This window comes from Marmota flaviventris, chromosome 15, assembly GCF_047511675.1.
Source record: "Marmota flaviventris isolate mMarFla1 chromosome 15, mMarFla1.hap1, whole genome shotgun sequence".
Classification (NCBI taxonomy): Eukaryota; Metazoa; Chordata; class Mammalia; order Rodentia; family Sciuridae; genus Marmota; species Marmota flaviventris.
Genome location: NC_092512.1, coordinates 53,846,159 through 53,866,803, shown reverse-complemented (window position 1 = coordinate 53,866,803; position 20,645 = coordinate 53,846,159). Strand labels below are relative to the sequence as shown.

The following is a 20,645-nucleotide window of genomic DNA, read 5'->3' as shown; positions in this document are numbered from 1 at the left end:
CTTCCTGTCATTCAGCAAGAAGTCCAAGGTGTTAAGATGTCTCTGTACAAGTTAATAGAAGATGAAGAAGTTCATTTCAGCACCAAGGAGAGTGCTCTGCTATTTAGAAATTGCATATTGTTCATGACACTAAAAAGAAATTTTGAAATGTGGCTTGATTGCTCCAAACTAATTTTTTTAATGAGAAAAATTTGTCAGGGTTTTATATATGTTCATGACTACAAGTTTTTTCAGCTTTCAAATACATTGGAATTAGTGATTCTTCACCTATTTTTTTTTTTCAACAACAAAGCCACAATTTCTTCATGGGCTTAGACTGATTCAGTGCAGTTACAGAAAAGTTAAATTAACAGGGATTAAAATTTCCATGAGAATAAGTCCTAAAATATCCCCCACTGTTATACCCTCAATACTGTGCACATGACAAATGTTCAATAAATATTTAAGTGAGAACGAGTGAATTAGTGACTGACATTCATTAAATGTACAGAAATAAATTAATATCCTATTTGTAACAAAAAAAATCATTTGTTACAGCTGGTCTCAAAGATCCTTACATGCCACACTGCTCAATCTGAAACTTAAACACATCTTTCCTTGGCCTAGATCAGTGGAGTCTCTGGATGGCAGAAAAATATCATGCCCCAGACCCTGTCTTTTGTCTTTACTAAACTTTCAATGAAATGAGTTTTTTTTGTTTGTTTGTTTTGTTTTTTACATTGCCTTAGGGAAGTCACTAAAATTTCAATCTGTGCAATCCTACCCCCTCCCCAGGGAAGCATGGCATCCACTGATGGCTCCCCCAATGCCCTGTTACCAGATGGACAGAATACAGACATAAGAACTATATCACTCTCTTCCACCAGGTCCCCATGTGAACCATGCGGTAACTACTGTCCCTATTCCCAAGCAGCCAACAGCCCCTTACTCTGTGCCAAAGGAAGAAAACACCAGGCCTCCCTGAGTTCAAAGACACTTGAGTCCAGATATAGGGAGGAAAAAAGGTCAATAATGCAAGTCTGCTCCAAGCTGCCACTGCAGCCAGACATAGGCTACCCCTGAAAGACCAGAATCTTCCAAGGACTGGGCAAAGGTGAAAAAGAAAACATGAAAAAGTAAGAAAATGGATTTTTCCATCAGTCAGAATATTTGTGAGGACTTCTCAGGCCTGTGAATCCCTTTCTCTTTTTTATGTCTATTTGTGCAATGAAACGTGTGAACAAAGTCAAGCCTCCTGGTGCACAGGTAGGCACAGCCCAGTTCTTAGCTCCTAGGAGGATTCTAGGCTAAGGCGCACTCTACTTGGACTGTACTATCAGGCCCCCAAAATGGGGGGAGCTGCCAGGGAAGGACTGATTTCCATTTCAAACTGCATTCTGGTACTTTGTACTCCAGCACCATTGGCCGATCAATATTCAATGCTTGGAGATTCTGACTCTGCGGGAGTCATGTCAGGGGACCTTGGGAGCCAATCTGCTTGAGCTTCTGAGTGATAATTATTCATGGGCTCCTGCCTCTTGCTCTTTCTCTAGCACGGTCCCACTCTGCAGACTCAGTGCCTTATTCAGTCTCCTCTCTCGCTCTCTCCGCTGCTGTAGCTGGACCCTTCGCCTTCGCCACCGCTCAGCATCTGCACATCCCCTACAATGGCTAAAACAGCAATGGGTAAGGCATCGCGCCTCGTTCTCCCTAGGTTCAACCGGGAGCTCGCCTCTCACCTTCTTGCTTAGAGCTTTGAAGGCATTCGGAGATATTTTATAAAGAAAAATACGTTAATGGTAACAGGAGCCAGGAAGGTCGGAGGTAGCTTTGGGGGAGGTGGGAGGGCAAAAAAAAAGGGAATCCTTGGAAATCTAAAGCGAAGGATTTCTTTAAGAAGATAGAAGCAGGTAAGTTGCCCTCTCACAGATAAGGAATTTACTTTTTCATATTTAAAATTAAAGCAATTGCGAGGGGAGCGGGCTCCCTTAACTGTTTGCCTTAAATGGGTTAAGGGATATTTGGGAAAGTGCTTTGTAACATCCTATATTTCTTCTGTAGTTAAAAAAGAAAATGGGAAAGGGATAGAGGGAAGGTTGAGAGAAAGGAAAAAGAAAAATGCAAAGTCAAAGCGGTCCCATCTAGGCTGTTTGAAAGATGGGTGGAGACGAGGTGGGGGAGGAGGACAGCGGGCACATTTTATGGTATTGTCTCGTTGGAAAAACCGCTAGTCCCGGGGCGCGGTGCAGGGAGGTTAAGGGAGCAGGGGGAAGGGTGGGAGTAGGACCTTTCCTTTGTTTTAGGAAAAAGGACGGGAAAGAGAGAGGAAGTCGGGAAGGGCGTGGAGGGCGCGGGTGGGCAGCTGCAGGGGCGGGGAAGCGCGCTGCGGGGAGGGGTAGAGGGACCGGGCTCAGAAGGCGCCGGGGTGGGGTTTCTTTGTGTGCCGACCAACAGTCCCCGGGGCGGGGGGGGGGGGGGGGGGAGAAGGCACCTGCAGCGCTGGGCGCACAATGCGGACAGCCCCACCCTGTGCGGAACCGTAAGGGCCCCCACCCCCAACCCCCCCGCCGGTTCTGCTTCTTCGGTGGATGGGGGCCGAGTGCGGAGCGCAGCGCGACACCCAGGAGCCCAACCCTGCGGGGACAGCGGCGCCCCGCCCCGCCCGCACTCCGCACTCCTGGCTCTTGGCCCTAGCTTCCGAAAGAGACTTGACCACTGACCCCACCCGCCCCACCGTAGCCTCATTGTCTGTTTTGGGGAGGGAAAAGGAGAATGGATTAACATTTTTTCTTTCCAGAAACGCATTGAATAGGCTGTTTCAAATCACAGAAAAAAAGGCTTCTTTGAACTCCTTTGATCGTTTTGAAGAAAAGCTTCTGGAACCTAGAAATGTGTGCAAATATACGGATAAAGATATGTAAACGTGATATAAAGCAAAGAAGTCAAAGTCTTAAGTTGGGCGTCTGAAATTTCTATTTTGTGGGTTTGACAGGGCGAACTGCCGGCAATTTCATAGGTTTAACCTATATCAGAGAGACCCAACAAGATTCCGGATCCAAGGCCTTAATTTCCCAATAGGTCTTGCGCTTCCAGTGTCCCATGGTTCAGGAGCTCAGTGATCTGGGGTAGACAGGCTGGGAGACCCCTGAAATCTGGAGGTGGCTGGAAGCACCCCTCCCCCAGGACCTGGCTGCGGAGAGGGTAAAAGCTAAGGAAAAGGCTGGATGTGGACGGCTACGCCCTGCCCCACCCTTCTCGCCTAGCTGGGAAGACCTCAAGCTCAGGACTGGAGGGGAAAGGGAATCTGGGAGGGGCCGTTGACAGGCTGAGGGTCCCGGGACCCTTTTTCCAGCCCCGCTGTCCACATCATCCCAACTCCTTTGGGGATGTGCAGACACCTGGCGTGGCTCTCAGTCCTGGCGCGGAGCCCCTCCCAGCCAGTTGGGTGGCTCTGCAGAAAAGCTGATTTGAGCCCCACCCGGATACACAAAGGCGCAGCCCCACCCCTCCAGGCCTTTAGACCACAGAGGTGACCCCTTCCCTAGGGTGCGGAAAGGTTTCTGTTCTCGCCCAACCACAGCCCACCTAGAGTTCAGGGACATTTTCCCCCTAACTCAAAACCACAATCCACCCTCAGTTTTCTCCGATTTCCCAGGATGGAGACCCCGTAGAGGGTCTCAACTAGAGACCCTCTGTCCTCCAGTGGGGCGCGGCTCAGCCCCACCCCTCCCAGCTGGGGCCTGAAGCCGCTGGCAGTTGGCCGGGTGGGGGCGCACTTGGCGACTGGGCGCGTGGAGCGCTGCCAGCCCTGCAGAGCCTCCCGCCGCGCCCTGCGCACCCCCCCCCCCCCCCTTCTCCAGAACTGGGCATTCGCCCCCGCGGGAGCATCCCCAGAGACTGGTTTCTGCGCAGTGTCCTGAGCTACTCCCGTTTGCCAAAATTCGCACTTCTCCCGCATGGAACCTTTCTGAGAAAGGAGGGTAGGAGCGATCTTGCTCAATGCTCTTCACCCCTACCGAGAGGTTTCTGCTGCACAAGGTGTCTACAAACTAATCATCATCGGTTTTATTATTTCAAATCATCATTATTATTCCGTGACTCTGTAGCCTTTTTTTGTTCTCATTTGTTTATAAGAGACTGATTGCTTTTGGTGACGGTTTAACCCTTGCACTCAATTTTCGTCCATTTTTCTCTCGCCCTTCTTTTCCTTCCCTCTCTCCCAGGGGGGAAAAAAAAAAAGATTTTGTCTCTAGTTGCTCCTTTAGGTTATAAAGCAAATATATTTTGACTTCCTGTTGGGATTATGTATGTTCATGTGACTGGGATATATATATATATATATATATATATATATATATATATATATATATATATATATTCAGGTACTTGGAAAGGGCAGGGTCTGTGTGCTAGCGATCGCTGGAAAATTCTCCAGAGACTGTTTGTGGCTGCAATGGGTGAATATTATATAACTATGATATGCATGAGGTTATAGCTGTAAACATATAAATATAGGCTATGCACAGCATTTTAACTGTTTTTCCCCAAAACTATTCTTCCAACTGCTGTTCTTGATAATGGTCTCATTTCTATGCCGAAATGAGAATCGTAAAATGGTAGCCACAATCTAATAAAAATCTCTCCCCAAATATGGCAAATGCAAAGATTATTTCTGCCATAATCAAGCTGCATTTGCAAATCATGAAAAGAAACACTACCTCTACAATGTTAATAATAATAGATTTTTGCAATCATTCCAATTAAAAAGCATCACCAGAGTGGGTTCTTTTTTCTTTATTCATTAAACAATTATTGTATTCAGCATGATTGAACTAAGTAAATACAATATTACCCTTCTACGTGAATATATAAGTAACTCTGAAGATTTTGATTGAGATTGAAATCTCAAAGGATAAAACTGAAAGAGAAAAGTAACATCAGTTAATCACATATATCTAGTTCATACCAGATGAGTAAGCTGAGCCTGCAGTAAACACTCTGTGACCCAGTGTAGTACATTGCCACTTGCTAGTATAATAGATCTGATGTCTATGCATGTTCAAATTCCCTGAAAGTATATTTTTGAATAATAATTGATTGGATGATTTGAGATATTAAAATCTAGAACTTTGTTTAATCAAAATTCACAATGATTTTTCAATATGACTTAGATTTCTAATATATTATTCTAGTCTAAAGGAGAGAAAGGTATTTTTACTAACAAAACAATGCTTCTGCTCTTAGTCATTAAAATTTTAGCAAGATATTACTTGTTTCATTAAAAAGTTTAATTACTTTTGGTTTTTGATTTTTATTTGTTAATGGCTAGATTTCAAGATAAGCATGTGATTATTTGACACAATATCATCAGATCATTCATTATCAGGATAAAAATGCTGCAAACTACATATATTGAGATTCAAGAAATGCCCTCTCAGAGAGCCATAAAGCTGATTCATACAATAATAGTTTTCCTCTTTATAATTTAGGATCGAAATAGTCACTTAATTCTGTGAATATATAAATAGTAGCTATCAAGCAGAATTTTTAAGTAAAATCTAAATAAATGAAATGAAAGATTAATTAATTACATATTGAAGCGAAGGTTTTGTCATTGATAAATCCAGGCCATGTTTAGGAAAATTACTGATTTGTCAATTACTGTTGATTTTTATTTCAACTGAATAAGATGGACTATATACTCCTCCAGGTCAGTAGCTCCTTGCTCCTGCAAGCCTGGATGAAGCTGGCCTCAGAGCAAGTGGAAGCCAAGGCACACACTGGACCTGGGTGTGGCCAACCCCACAGTACTGATAGCTAAACCCAGCTAACACCAATTTACTTTTGGTTGTGGAAAAAACATACATTATTTATTTTCACGAGATCTGTGCCCCTATAATAAAAATTCAAGAAATATGCCAGAGCAAAGGAAAATACTGTATTAGTTAGTGACCCAGTTGTTTCTAGAACCTAAACAGCTCTTCTTGATTGTCTCAGTTGTAAAACCTTGGCATCCGCATTAACTTTCACTCCACTAGAGGGCAGTCAAGTTCTCTAAAGAAGTAGATGATTTAAACCTAGCTTCAAATATTAACTGTTTAAAGTCTTTTCTTTTAATGGGAACTTTCAAATGTTGGTTCAATAAATTAGTATTGTGCTTTGCTCTAGTGAATGAAAATGGTCTGTCTGTTTTACACTGAGATAAAATGAAATGAATGATCATAATTTGCAAGTAAGCATAGGCCTTGGTTAATTATTGCATTATGATTTTACTTTCTAGTTTCATTACGTTATTATAATATAGTTTGTGTTACTTCTGAAGTTTGGTAGTGAATAAGTAGTAGAGAATGTCAGTATTGTTAGCAAAATTATTAAGGAACAGAATGTTTTCATATTTAAATAAAGAAATAAATTAAAATTGTTGTTTACCTATTTCTTTATTTAAATGTGCCTCATGTTGGGGACACACCTAATATTTGAGTCTCCACCCTCAGGGAAAAAAAATCTTCACTTCAATATGTAATTAATTCATTTTTCACTTCATTTTAGTTATTCAGGCTATCTTGATAAAGCAAGTAGCTATAGTGTGAGAGGGATCCTGAAAACTGTTCCTATTTCCCATCTTCTATTTCTCTTTTCCACTTAAAAGATGGCTTTTCAAACCAAATATAATGTGATTTCAATCCAGTTTTTTTTAACAACTATCAAGTATTTTCTTGTAATAGTTTCCATTAGTTTAGTAGAAAATGGATGTTCATCTTAAAGAAGAAAAGGATAAGCACAATTTCTAGTATCATCACTTGTGAATTTTTCTCATGTTTGCATTAGAAGGAAAACTATTCTTCTCTTATATTTTATGTAACCATAATCTACCTGTAAAATATTTAATAATGTCATATTGTTATATTCCTCATACTTTAATGCATATATGAATTATCTGATTTTCATTAAAGTACAAATTTTAATTTGTTGTGCCTGGGATGAGGCCAGACATTCTGCATGTTTAACAAGCTCCCAGATGATTCTGATACTGACCATCAAACCATCAATTTAAGAATTATGATATGCGTGTACCCCTCATAACTATCTTCTATTATGTCTTAACAAGTTTAAGTTTATGGCAATCTTTACAAAATATTTCACTTCCAAACTCATGCATACTTAGGGATTTTATTCCTCTGAGGATTATGTGTTCTGTGTCCTCACTCTTTCAGGTAGATTTTTAAAATATATTTATATTGCAGGATTCAACAGAAGACCTTCAAGAGGAATGTGGGGAAAATAAGGAACTGGCTCTGTGTGTGTGTGTGTGTATGTGTATCTGTCTGTCTGTCTGTCTGCTTGCCTGCCTGCCTAAAAAATGAATGCAGCTTGTGGCATAGTTGAAAAAGATTGATAAATAGTAATGTTAGCTTACTGTTATTCACAAATGATATGCAGAATAAAAGTTCAACCCCACACTTTTTGGATATGGGAAAATGCGCAAAAATTTGTAACCTCGATTGAAACTTTTCACCACAAATACGCCACATAATGAAGAACTTAAAAGAGGAGTGAGCCACACTAACTTTATCTATAGTTTTATCTCATTATCAAATTATCCTAACAGAGTGTTTCTTCCTGGGTACCACGTGAGAAAATTATTAAGAATTTATTGATTATGGAAGTATATTCAAAAACAGATTATTTTTTCCTTCTGCTTACTTAATCCAACAGAGGACCCCCATTATTCAATACTACCCTTCTAAGGAAGTCAACCTAGAAGGGGAAAACATGGGTCTTCAATGAATATCGTCAAAAATATCATATCTCACTTATCCCACACAATTGTTGGCTGACTATGCAAACATTACCACATTTCTGGAAATGTTAACCGGCAAAAATCATACTATATATAAAATGTCTCAAATTAGAAATACAGCATTTCACAAATAATGCATTAAAAACATAATCCCAAATAAAACTGGGCACAGAGGTGGTAGAATATGCTGTTACTCAACATGAAGTTGGATAAAGTCTCAAGGTTATCCATTCCTTTCTTCTTGTTTGTTGTTGTTGTTAACAGTTCATTTCAGGGTCTCAGAAACTGAGAAACTTTCAATGGTTGCAATTTCTAATTATATTTAAAGAAATACATGCTAATACAGCATTACGAAAGTAACGTGTGTTTTAAACATTTAATCCTGACACTCTGTCACAGCTATATGTAAATTTCATTTGGAGATGTCAAAAATCTAAACTTGAAGACCTTTGAACCAAAAAGTCTCCCTAACTAGATGTTTAATCAACAATTGTCTTGCAATGTTGCTTCGAATCATTTTCCTGGTGTAATAAATACCAGAATCTCTGCAAGTAGTGATTTATTGTTTTGTTTTGTTGTTGTTTTTGTTGTTTTGTTTTTCAGTACTGCGGATTAAACCCAGGGGTGCTCTACCACTAAGATAACATCCATCCCCAGCTTTTTGTATTTATTTTGAGACAGGATCTCCCTAAGTTGCCCAGGCTGGCCTTGAACTTGTAATCCTCCTAGTTGTTGAGGTTACATGCATGCACCACCACACCCAGCTAAAGAAGTGATTTTTTTTATTTATTGAATTTAACCTCTATCTATTTAACCTATAATTTAACCTCTAACATGGGAAGGGACTGTTCTGAGCAGTTTGCAATTATCAACTATGTTAATCATCTAACAATTCTAAGTAGGAGGTCCTGTTACAGTTGAGGAAACAGACATGGAAAGATGACATGACTTGCCCAGGCCCTGTGTTTCTGATTCTGTATCTTTAACCTATACCTGCTAGTTTCACATCTATTGCTTGTCAGAAGTGCTCCCACCATAGGCGTCAGACCTGACACTGCCATCTTGTTAACAGGCCTGAGAGGATCTCGTCTTTTCCAAGCTCAAACTCACTTTCAAGATGAAATGCTTTCCAACATGACTGGTTTTAATAGCTAACCTGGAGCTTATTAAACTAATGGCCGTGGATTAATCTTTGGGGTAAAGATAGCCGTGAGGGGTTTGTAATGTATGGAACACGATACTCAGGGTAAGCAGGGCGGCCACTCGGATGTGAACAAACTGGGATGATGAATTGTGGAGAAAGAAGCTGGCTTGATCTCATCCAGCTCAGGCTTGCTAGCGCATTTCAGAATGGATCCTAACTCCTCCCACAACCCCAGACATTTGATTTTAATAATTGGTCTAATAAAATAAATTTAGAATTAAAAGAGATATATAGCACAAGCATCCGCATTAGTTGAGGATTCTCTTATTACCTCAGAAGCAGACAGTCAGGCGAGATCTGTGGGAAGGCTCAGAATCCCTTGTGAAACATTTTTAATTATGTTTAATAAAAGAATCAGGCCCTGTCATTTGTCAAGGAGACATTTGCAGTAGTAAAACCTGTGTTTATAATAACCCATTTTTATTAATCATGATTAAAGATAACATTTTGTGTACATTTGTTCTCACAAAACACTTTTATGTGAATGTAAAGGTTAATTAATGCATTTCAGTGCTCATTTTGCTAGTCATCTGGAAATATAGCTTTCCTAGGATTTGTACTTAAGAGAAGCCACACATTATACTCTAAAACCACAGCGGGGCTGGGAACATAACACAGTGGTAGACCACTTGCCTAGCAAGTTCAAAGCCCTGGGTTTGATCCCAAGCATGATGATGATGATGATGATAATAATAATAATATAAAACCATAACATAAATATTTTAGGTTTTTTCCTCACTTGTAATGTTGTTAACTTCAAAACTAAAATATTTAACACTGAAAAAAAATGCTTCCAAATTTGATTTTGTGACAAGAAATAGACTATTATAGTTCTCAAATGACATATTAAAATAATTTTTTATAGAATAAGAATATTGTCCAAGACTGAATTCTTTTTACAAAAGCATAAAGCAGTGTATATAAGAGTACCCATTTAGCAGTTGGAATAACTGCATTTCAGATACTATAAACTAGAGTTTGTACATTCTCCATGAGTCCAAGCACTTATTATAACAATAGATCATCCATGATATTAATCTGTCAATCTTTTAGTTGCATGTTTTTATATCAGGGCAAAGAGAATTAAATCAAATTTAAATCTAGTCCCACAGATATTTTTAAAAGAGATCAAACTACTTCTTTTAGAATATTTTTTCCTATGAACTGCATACTTAAAGTTTAATTTCCACTGGGGAAATTACTGCTCACAGTAAACCTAACAACAGTCTTCTAGTTCTGGTGTCCTGGTTTAGTAGGAATGAAACTCACCTGAAAAACTCCAATTTATCCTGTGTTGACTGTTACTGACTCATTGCAGCCTCCCTGGGAATCATGATTTCAGGATACCATTGTCTTACTACTGCAACATTTTCATTAATTTCCAACACAAACATCTATCATTATGTGAGTTTAGAGTAAGATACCCATTAACATCTTCCTCTTGGTAATTTTATACATGAGAAATTACCAAAGCCAGTTCAAATCTTTTTATAACAGATCATTCCTGTTATTTTAAAAGTCATCTTTTCATTCTACTTCTGAAAAACTTTTTTCTTTTAGAGTTTTTTTTTAAGAGCACATAAGCATAGAAGATTGGAAATTAAATAAATAAAATTAAAAAAGGAAAATAGAACAGCACCATCTAACTATATGGGGATCTTGTTGTTTCTAGAAAACATTTTACTTGTCCCATCTTTTTAAATCTCCATATAATCCTTGTGAGACAGGCATAGTATACATGTTACACTATTTAAGGATGAGTAAATTTCAGTTTGAAGGATTTACTTAATCAAGTTCACATATGGTAAGCTTCAGAGCCAGTACTAGAAGAAAGTTCTAATAAAAATAGATCAGGTAGGTTTTAATATAGGTAAGACATAGATATAAAACTAATGAAATTTAGCACTCAATCCTCTGTCCTATTTTCAGGCAGGAACAGTGAGGAAAGCTATACGCTAGGCATATTTGTCTCTAGTCCCAAATCATTAATAGTTAATGTCAGTAAAATAAAAATAGATTTGAATGCCGGCTCTGCTTTACACAGAGATTTTCTAAGATTGACAGCTGCCATCCCAGGCCACTACTTATCACCCTTTCCTTAAAGAATCTTGGATTTGGGAAAAATTGGATAAGGATGGAAATAAAATTTTGGGTGAGTTAATTCCTTCTGTTCCAGAGCTGCAAGGTATTATAAGAATATAAATAAACATGGTCTTCACACTTGGGGAATTTAGTCTTAAGAAAATGAGATCCTGTACATATCAAAAACTTGAGCAGCAGTAATGGAAGCTCTTAACTATAGGGTTTTACCATTTTAATAATTTTGTAATAACTTTGATTAGGAAGTACTAAGATCCAATCCACCCAGAGGATTGTTTAGTTACACTTCTCGAATTTTCTGAGCATCAGCAGCACTTATGGAACTAGGGCCATGCTCCCAGAGGTTCTGAGTCCATGGGTCTGAAGTGAGGAATTTGCATTTCTTACTGACTCCCAGGTGGTGTTGGCCTGGCTGGTCCAGAATCACTTGGAGGAAGCTGTACAGCGGGGACCAATGGGGAGCACAGGAGAATGTGGCCTTCCAGGGGAAGAATTATGATCTCTGACTTACTCTACAAAAGGACAGAGCCCAGCAGCTCTGCCCATCTCCACCAGTGTCAATACTATGCTGAAGGAGGAGCCCCGGAGCAGGATCTGAAGCCCTGAGTTTTCATCTTCACTCTCACTAACTTGGGCCAAAATTTTCTTTCCCTGTATCTCTAATTCAACACCAGTAAAATAGTCTGTCCATATCAGAGGGTCATAGTCAGAACTAAGGAAGTGAATTTGAAAGTGATTATTATCATTCAAGTGCTTTATAAATACAAGGGCTTGAGTTCTTTATCATTAGATATAATAACTGGAATTTTTTGGTGGAAATACTGTGCATGCCTTTAAAATGAGTAAAGTGGGAACAAGAAGCATAGTCAGAAAGTAAGTCATTTGGCTTTGAAAAGTACTTTCTAAATGCTGAAAAGTGAACTAAAATGTTGATTGAATCTTTTAGACAATAGCATTTGACATTTTGAAGGACTTCTGATTAGAACCCCTCGAGCCCTATGTAGATAGATATTTAAGCTTGTTTCTTAGATTTCTTCTTCCTAGAGTTCAAATCAGAAGAAGCAACTAACTCACCCAAAGTATTATTTCCATCCTTATCCAATTCTTCCCAAGTCCAAGATTCTTTAAGGAAAGGGTGGTAAGTAGTGACCTGGGATGGCAGCTGTCACTCTTAGAGAATCTCTGTGCAAAGCAGGGGTACCCGAGGTACAGGAAATATGAGAGGGTTAACCAGCCAGAGGCAGCTCTCCTACCCACTTTGCTTCTGGTCCCATGTTTGCCCTTCGGTGGCACCACCTTGGCACTCTACCCTCTTGAGTCAGCCTCCCTGAGACTGTACAAGCCCTACTTAGACCAAGTGACCCAGGCCCAAATGTTCAAGTATGCTGAAAGCTTGGTTTACAGCAACTTGTCCAAAGAATTCAAAACACTATGAAAATTAAAAAGCAGTTCTATAAGTTCTCCCAAAAATGCTTAGGTAGAAACTGTTCCTGTTCCTGCTTAAGAACTGTAGCAGAGTAGTAGTGGGTGTGGGGGTTAGATGGCCTGCTTTACTGCTCACCTCCTAGAAATCTTTGAGCAACTAACTCACCATTTGTATAGTACAATTTTCACCATTTTTAAATGGGGAAAATAATACCCAAGTCACATGGTTGTTAGGAGGATTAGGAAAGCAATTGAATATTAAGAAATTGATAATAAAAATATTGATCCCCTTCCCTAACTCCCTAAATGAATAATGAAAATACTAAGTAAGTACAATAAAAAGTTAAACATCTCAACTTTATGTTAATTTCTTCATATACTGACAAAGTTATTAGAAACCTTGGAATTAAGGAAATAATCACTAACCTTCGATGCTTGGTGAGAGAGGGTTGAATACACCTACAAATATAATATGAGACGTCATATTCAGTGGAAATAAATAAAAACTGATTTCAGAGGCATTAAAATACAAAAGTATATACTCAAAGCACTATAAAGAGTAGGATAAAGGGGAATTACACCACACACACACAAACTCTCATTCTGAAAATATTCCCAACCCATAAATTTCTTCCAACTCTTTCATCTCAGCTCACCTGACTGATGCACAATTTTTCATTCCCACCTGTCCATCTCCTCCCTGCCTGGCATCCTATCTCCTACTTGCATTTTCAACATTCCTCTTTCAGCGAGGTATCTTCTTTCTGGGCTAATTCCAGGTACCTTCTTTTCTGAGTCTACTTTGCCTTCCTGTTCACCCAACACTGGATGAGCATAATAAAGACCCAAGAGCCATACAATACCAACAGAATATTCCTGAAATGACTGCCAGAGAAATGGATTTGATATTATTCTCCCAGTTGTGCATGAAAGTAATACCTTTTCAAACATTAGTGTTTCACATACCAATCAATAATCTATTACTGTTTTTTAAAATCTGTAAGGAGTTAGCAGAATATAATTAGAACAAAGGTATCTTGAAAAATCAAATTTGTATTCATCTGGCATCTGACTTTGCAAAGGCTTAAGGGAGGATAACTGACTACCAATATAAAGAGGTATATTAAGCATTTTGTTTTTTTTTAAAACAGCAATTTATATAAATGTATGGTACATAAACTAAGAATTATACTTATGACATAACTGCATACTTAATTAGAGAAATATGTGCTTATATTGACAAGTATAATATTTTCCTTTTTCAAATTAGATATTGTTGATGATATATCTGCATATAAAATGCCCAATATTTTTTTCACATTTATAAGCTATAAAATACAATGGTAAGATATACACCTACTTTCTTGTAAATATATAGACATGGAAAAATGACAGAGTAAGAACTTTATATGAAAAGCTCACTATGATTCAAGTCTTCACAAGGTCATAAGATATTGCAGAAGAGAAGAGTAGGTCAGCTCTGAAGAAAATGTAGCCATTCTCCTCACTTTAAAAAAAATTAACAAGCCAAAGACAAAAAGGAATTCCATCTCTTCTATCAATGACACTTGATTTTTAAAAATCTAGTAATTCAACAAATAAGATGAAATTAGTACTTTCCATGTTGAGAGCAAATTCAAGAAATACTGAATTAAGCAGCTTCAAAAAACTGGATTGCATTTGTTGACGTTTTTCTTAAAATGAAATATTAATAACTGCACAGTTGCAATATGTATTGTTCATGAATTGTGGCAAGTTGTATTATAACTCATCTAAGGTAAGAAATGCAAAATATATTATGTTTTATATAATATATAAAATGTGTAAAATATTATATAATATAAAATATATAATACATAAATTATATATAAATATGTATAAACTACATATTTATATATTATATAATATAATTATATAATATTATACTATATATAATAATGTAATTATATATAATTATATCATACATAATATGATTTTATATTATATAATTACATTATATAATATAAAATATATAATATAAATTATGCATATACATATGTATCACTTAGGAAAGAACATTGGACTTTGTGTTCAATTTGCATAACTGAGAAGAATAAAAACCTGCACACTTAAACAAATTGCAGAGATAAAATACTGCTTCTGACAAATAGAAAACAGTCATAAAGTTATTCTACCCAAAAAACTGGCAACTAAGCCAGGAAGCCCTCCTGGATCCTGGCTGGCCATCTGCTTCTCCTCTGTTTGATCAAACTGCATGAAATTCATTTTTCCTTTTTCAATCATTTGCCTATTACTTAACGCCAAATCCAGGCAAGGAAGGGAGGTCTTTGGGCTGGGCTTTGGTATATATATATATATTCATTCTATCATTTTTAATGAAGTTTTAATGAAGTTTAAATGTAAACTGTGAATACATAGGATGAGAGTTCTTTCATTTATATTTATGACATAACTGAACTGTGGCAACATAGTATGAGGATAATCGGCTACAACATCAAAAGAATTTCTCAGAGTTGCTTCTGAGTCATGGCACACTCTCCAAGACAGAACAGCATCAAGTGACCTCGAGTCCAGCTTTCCTTGATCTTTCCTTGCTGTGAATTCTTGGGAGTTTATTATCTAACAACAAGTTTGGCATTTAGCTATGTCATATTTTGTTAAAAGTTTTTGCTCTTATCTCCCTGTAGTTTATTCTTCTCTTACTGTGCATGAACCAGTTACAAGTTGCAGGTCTCTATGCACTTTTTTCCATTCAATTTTCATGGTAGCTCTGAAACCAGTTTTGTTATCTCTATTTGACAAGAAGAGCAAGAATAAAGCAAGGGAAGTTATGTGATTTTCTCTGGATCACAAATTCAGAAGCCAGGTTTCCAATCTATCACTCTGCACTGTACTCCAGCTTCCTTGTCTTAAGCTAATTTTATTTTTTGTTTCAATAAAGACATTTCTTTATCTTATATCCAACTATATGGAGGGCTCCTTTAAGCCCAGATATAGTTGGCACTTACTTTGTTTTCCCCAGGGCACGTATGGGGCTCTCTGTGATGACAGTGTTAGCTGTTATGTTTTAGATACTGACTATGTGAAGTATATTCTGTGCCAAGAACCTTACAAAGAGTATCATCCACATTTTTACAGATGAGAAAAGGAGGACGGTATAGTCACATGCAGGCCACTAATGAAGGGGCCAGAATTTGAAATAAATCAGTATGACCCCAGAGCCCATTTAGTTAACCACTACATATGGTCTCCTTGGACAAACAGTAAGAGCTCTGGTTCTGTCAAGTGATTTTATGATAAGGGTGAAATAAGTAAGGGAAAGAAACAGGATTTTAAGAAATAAAAATCCACACACTTTTCTTTAGCCAAGCCCTTTAAAACTTCAAAAGGTCACTCTCAAAAAATCATGATCCATTTGGAGAAGATTAACCTTTATTAAGTTTATCTTACATCAGTTCAGCACTTAAATTTTTCCACCCATTACCTGGCTCATTCCTTAAAATAATGCCTTACCCTCCTTTTGTGCATGAACTCTTATTGGAAAGGTTTAATAAGGCATATAAAGCTGGATAGATCCCAAACTGGAGCACAAATCTTCAGTTCCCACCTATATTCTCTCCCTTAGCTTTGGGTAGTATTTACTCACCTCTAGTCATTATTAAGAGCAGCATTAATTCACCTGCCTCTTTTGTCCCCCCAGCACAAACAATTGGTTGTTGATGCAAAGCTGCATAGAACGATGGAAGTAGGAGAACTTTCTTAATGTGTGCATGTAAACCAAGTAATTCTAGTCATACCACTAACTGGTGTCTTAAAAATCAACAACCTACTGGTAGGGGCCAAGGGCCAAGGAAGAAAAGGCTATTTGAAAGTACAAAAACACCAGCCTGTGGCATAATATAAAGCTAGTGAATTTCATGGAGCAAAGAGCTGACCTCTATTTGGCTCCCATCTGGGATTATTAAACCCTACCCTAAACTTAGTCTCTATGAGGACGTCAACTGGATCACTAACAGAATCAACAGCTATCCTTTGCCTCTGAAGGATCCCCCCTCCCTCTTCAGCAACATTGGATAAGCTAACTGCTGCACAAACTCACATACAGGGGAAATACAGAAACAGTAAAGCTCTTAGACACCTTCCTCACTCTCAAAAAACTTGAGAGTTAGGAAGTAACGACCAGCAGCAAACAAAGCAATTGAGGAATGAGGGCTAACCTAGGTGCATCTATCCAGGAAGAGGACTGTCCTGGAAGACATGTCACCACAAGGCTTTTGCAATGGAAACCATTAAGATTGATTCTGTTTCTGGGGATATACAAACCCAGCCTCTTGAACTGCAGTCTCAAATGATTGGAGGCATTTAGGAGTCGTCTCTGAATCTGAGTCCATATGACCTCTGTCCTGCTCTACCTATTACAACTCTGTTAAATTTTTGAAGATATGAGCAATGTTCCAAACCACAAGTTATTTTTTATGAATAACATTGAGACTGAATAAGTCCAGAGAAAATAGAACATAAAGGAGAACCAATATTGTGCCTTTAGGTAGTTTGGATTTCCAAGTTGTGACTTTTTTATGCCAAATTCTAATTCACATATTTCTCTGCAGGTCAAAGACTTGATTTAATTTTTTTCTTCACTTTTATTGGAAATGTTTATGACTGATAAACATGGTATTTGCTGCCACAAATAAAATAAACTACATAAAATTCTTCCAGTCTCACTCAACCAGTTATACCAACATGTAACCCTTCTCTTAAGAATGACTCTTACAAATTCAAAGAGAGTTCCAGATGGCATCCAAAAAAGCTTATATTTTATGCATCACTTACTCTGCCTCACTGTGAGAAAAAGAATATTTGAAGCCAAAAATAGACCTTTCATGTAATATGGGGGAAAGTAGAATTTGCCCTGATAGTTTAATAATTTGAAATTCAAGACAAGCTTTGCTCATGAATCATTTGTCACATTAGATATAATATTTTATGTCTATCATTTAAATGGTTATGAAATACCAAGATTCAGAAAAAAGAAATAATTTACAAAGCAGAAATATGAAGATTAAGTTTCCCTTTTCTTTAATATGAGGCATAATAAAATGATTTGTCTAAAATAAGGTAAAGAAAGCTCTTACCGCAGAAAGCACAAAAAGATGAATATGTATGTAATGAGAAAATTACTTAAAAAGCAAAATTTGCTAAATTTGTAGAATCATAGAATCCCAAAGCATTGAGAGACTAATTAAAAATGAGAAAAAGGAATCCAGAAATGGTAAGTGACATGATCAAGGTCACAGAATAAAAGCATCTGAAGTCCTCAGAGTCCTTAAAGGTTATTTAAGCCAATCACTATCTGATGCTTATTTTTCTATCCATAGCAGGAGATTAATCCAGACTTGTGCTTCTATCTAAGATAGAAGCAACACATTTCATAGTTTTTTGTAAAACCAAAGAGAAGTGCAGTTTTTCACGAAAAATTTTGTAACTGAAGAGATTCTGAAAGTATTAGAAATACACATGTATGACAATGATTAGAAGAAGCAGCAGAAAGGACCACAAATTAATACCCAAACTTGAAACGCGGTCTTCAGACTGAGGACTGGCCTTCCCAAGAGGGACTGAAAAATAGGACCCCTTTAAAGTCTGCTCCAAGTGCTCTGGAAGGGGTCTCCCACAAAAGCAAGAGTTGTTTGTTTGTTTGTTTGTTTTAATTACCCAGTACCAAAAATGTACAAGTATGTTTAGAAACAGAATAAAAATGTCTAATATCAAATAAAAATACTGATTTTCCTTTAAAGGAAAATCCAGTCCCACCTCTTTCCCACTTTGTTTGCCATTCTGTCCCTGCTTCTGCCACCACTTAACCAACAACAACCACCAAAGGGAGGAGGAGCAGGGTTATAGAAAAGGGTTTTAGGTCTGATAGCTTTGTCTATAAATTGAAAATATCATTAGAAGATTTCTACTGCTCTTTCCAGGTATGAGATCCTATGGCTGGTGATTCTAATAGCACAAGCTAAAATGCAAACTTATTAATAGTCTAAACTTATCCATATTAATGAACTGAAAGTAACTTTTTGGAAAGATAATTTTTACCAATCCAAATAAACCAGTTCCTCTTCACAATATATTTCTTCACGGTGTGAGCAAATGTCCCTGATCTCACTGAAATTCTCATTTTTAGCTTATTTTAACAGACCTTATTTTAAGTGTGTTTTAAAATTCACCTGCAAAAGAATATGGTTTCTTTTTAAGCCTTTCCAACTTTTCTGTGCTATGTAATTGCTTATTTCAAGTAAATCAAATCCAGTTTTCAATGGCTTTATCTACTATGTGGCCATTTGCTAAAAGCTGAATAATATCTGAGCATAGAATAATAACAAAACTACATTTATCATGGCACAAGCATGCAAAACTTGTGCTATCAAACCTTTTTTTTTTTCATTAAATTTTTACTTTAAGACCTACTCCCTAAATAATGCATTATTACTAACTGGTCACCATGTTGTATACTCAGTCTCTAGAATGTGTTCATGCCATCTGAGACTTTATACCCTGGGACAAACATCCCCTTATTCCTCCACCCCTATACCAGGATCTGGTAACCACCATTCTACTGTCTGCTTCTATGTGTTCAACCTTTTTAGTGAAATCATACAGTTTTCATCTTTCTGTGCCTGGTTTATTTTACTAAATATATATCTTCCAAATGTCATCCATTTGTCTGAGGTGACAGAATTTTCCTTTTTTTAAAGATTGAATAGTGTTCCTGTGTGTGTGTGTGTGTGTGTGTACATATTTTTTAATCCATTCATCACTTTATGGACATTTGATTCCATATCTTGACTTTTGTTAATAGTACTGCAATGAACTTAGGAGTGCAGATGTCTCGACATACTGATTTTATTTTCTTTGAATATATAACCAGAAGTAGGATTCCCGGATCCTACTATTTTTAATTTAGGAAACTCTGTACTGTTTTCTGTAATAGCTGTACTAATTGCATTACACTGTGTAATGCAATTAGTACAACAGAAAAGCGAGCCTTTTCTCCCACTTCCTTACCAACACATGTTATCTTTTGTCTTTTTTTATAATAGCCAGACTAATGGGTGAGAGGTGGTATCTCATGTGGTTTTGATTCGCATTTCCCTGATGCTTAATGACAGTTGAACATTTTTGCTCATTTACCTTTTGGATTTTTGTATGTCTTCCTTTGACAGTATGTGAAAATGGTCACTTCTTAAAGCTTTTATCTCCAAATATCCAGACAAACTAGGTTCCTTGGCATATGCCTGTAATCTCAGCTACTCGGGAAGCTGAGGCAGGAGAATTACCAAGTTTGAGGCCAGCCTGGGAAACTGAATGAGATCCTGTCTCAAAATAAAAAGACACAGGAAGTATATCTCAGCTATAGCGCTTGCCTACCATGCTTAAGGACCTAGGTTCAATCCCTAGTACCACAAAAAAATAAAATAAAATAATAATAATAATCCAGGGGAAAACAATAAAATTTGGAAAGTTTATCCTAAACTAAGTTGCCTTTTATATTTTTATCCTGTTTGTCACATAAACGGGATGACGCAAACCAACTGTAATGCAAAGTCCTCAGATGCATTGCTTACTTGCTCTGTATGTTGCTTTATATTCCTGGCAGAAAATTATACTAAAATTCTAGAGTATTATTTGATGGGAACTATTTCAGAAAATGAGTCCTCACATGACAAAGCCTGAAGTCACATTGGAATTCCAAAATGCAAAAGCTATGTTCAGTGTCATATCTGGGTTAACCTGAAGAATGCCCTTCTCCCTATTCAGCTGTCTCTAAAATGGATGCTGAACATAATTGCATCGTGGAAGCGACAGTAAGATGCTCACCTCAGGCTCTGTCACTCTCGCATACTGCCAGAGTTGCTCAAAACAAAATTACTGCTTCTGCTTTTTTGACATAGATAGTTATAAACCTTGACAGTATTTATATTTCCCACTTTTAAAAAGCATGTGTATATGTTTGTGTGTATGTGTATTCATTTTATTAAACACAAAATTTTCCACAGAACATGTGACTTAGCTATGGACTAGCAAACTCACAAGACTTTTTATCATTCAGTGGAAAATCTTAGCCAACTATTCACT

At 37.4% G+C, this 20,645-nt stretch overlaps 1 protein-coding gene across 1 annotated transcript in view; it reads left to right on the top strand.

Annotated features, from left to right (window-relative positions):
• The first annotated feature begins 1,617 nt into the window (after positions 1 to 1,617).
• The window catches only part of Stmn2 (stathmin 2), a 52,771-nt gene continuing 33,743 nt past the window's right edge, over positions 1,618 to 20,645 (top strand). The window contains exon 1 of the mRNA XM_027950049.3: positions 1,618 to 1,665. Within this exon, the coding sequence (XP_027805850.1) occupies positions 1,647 to 1,665 (19 nt within the window). The 5' untranslated portion in view covers positions 1,618 to 1,646. The remainder of the gene's footprint in view (positions 1,666 to 20,645) is intronic.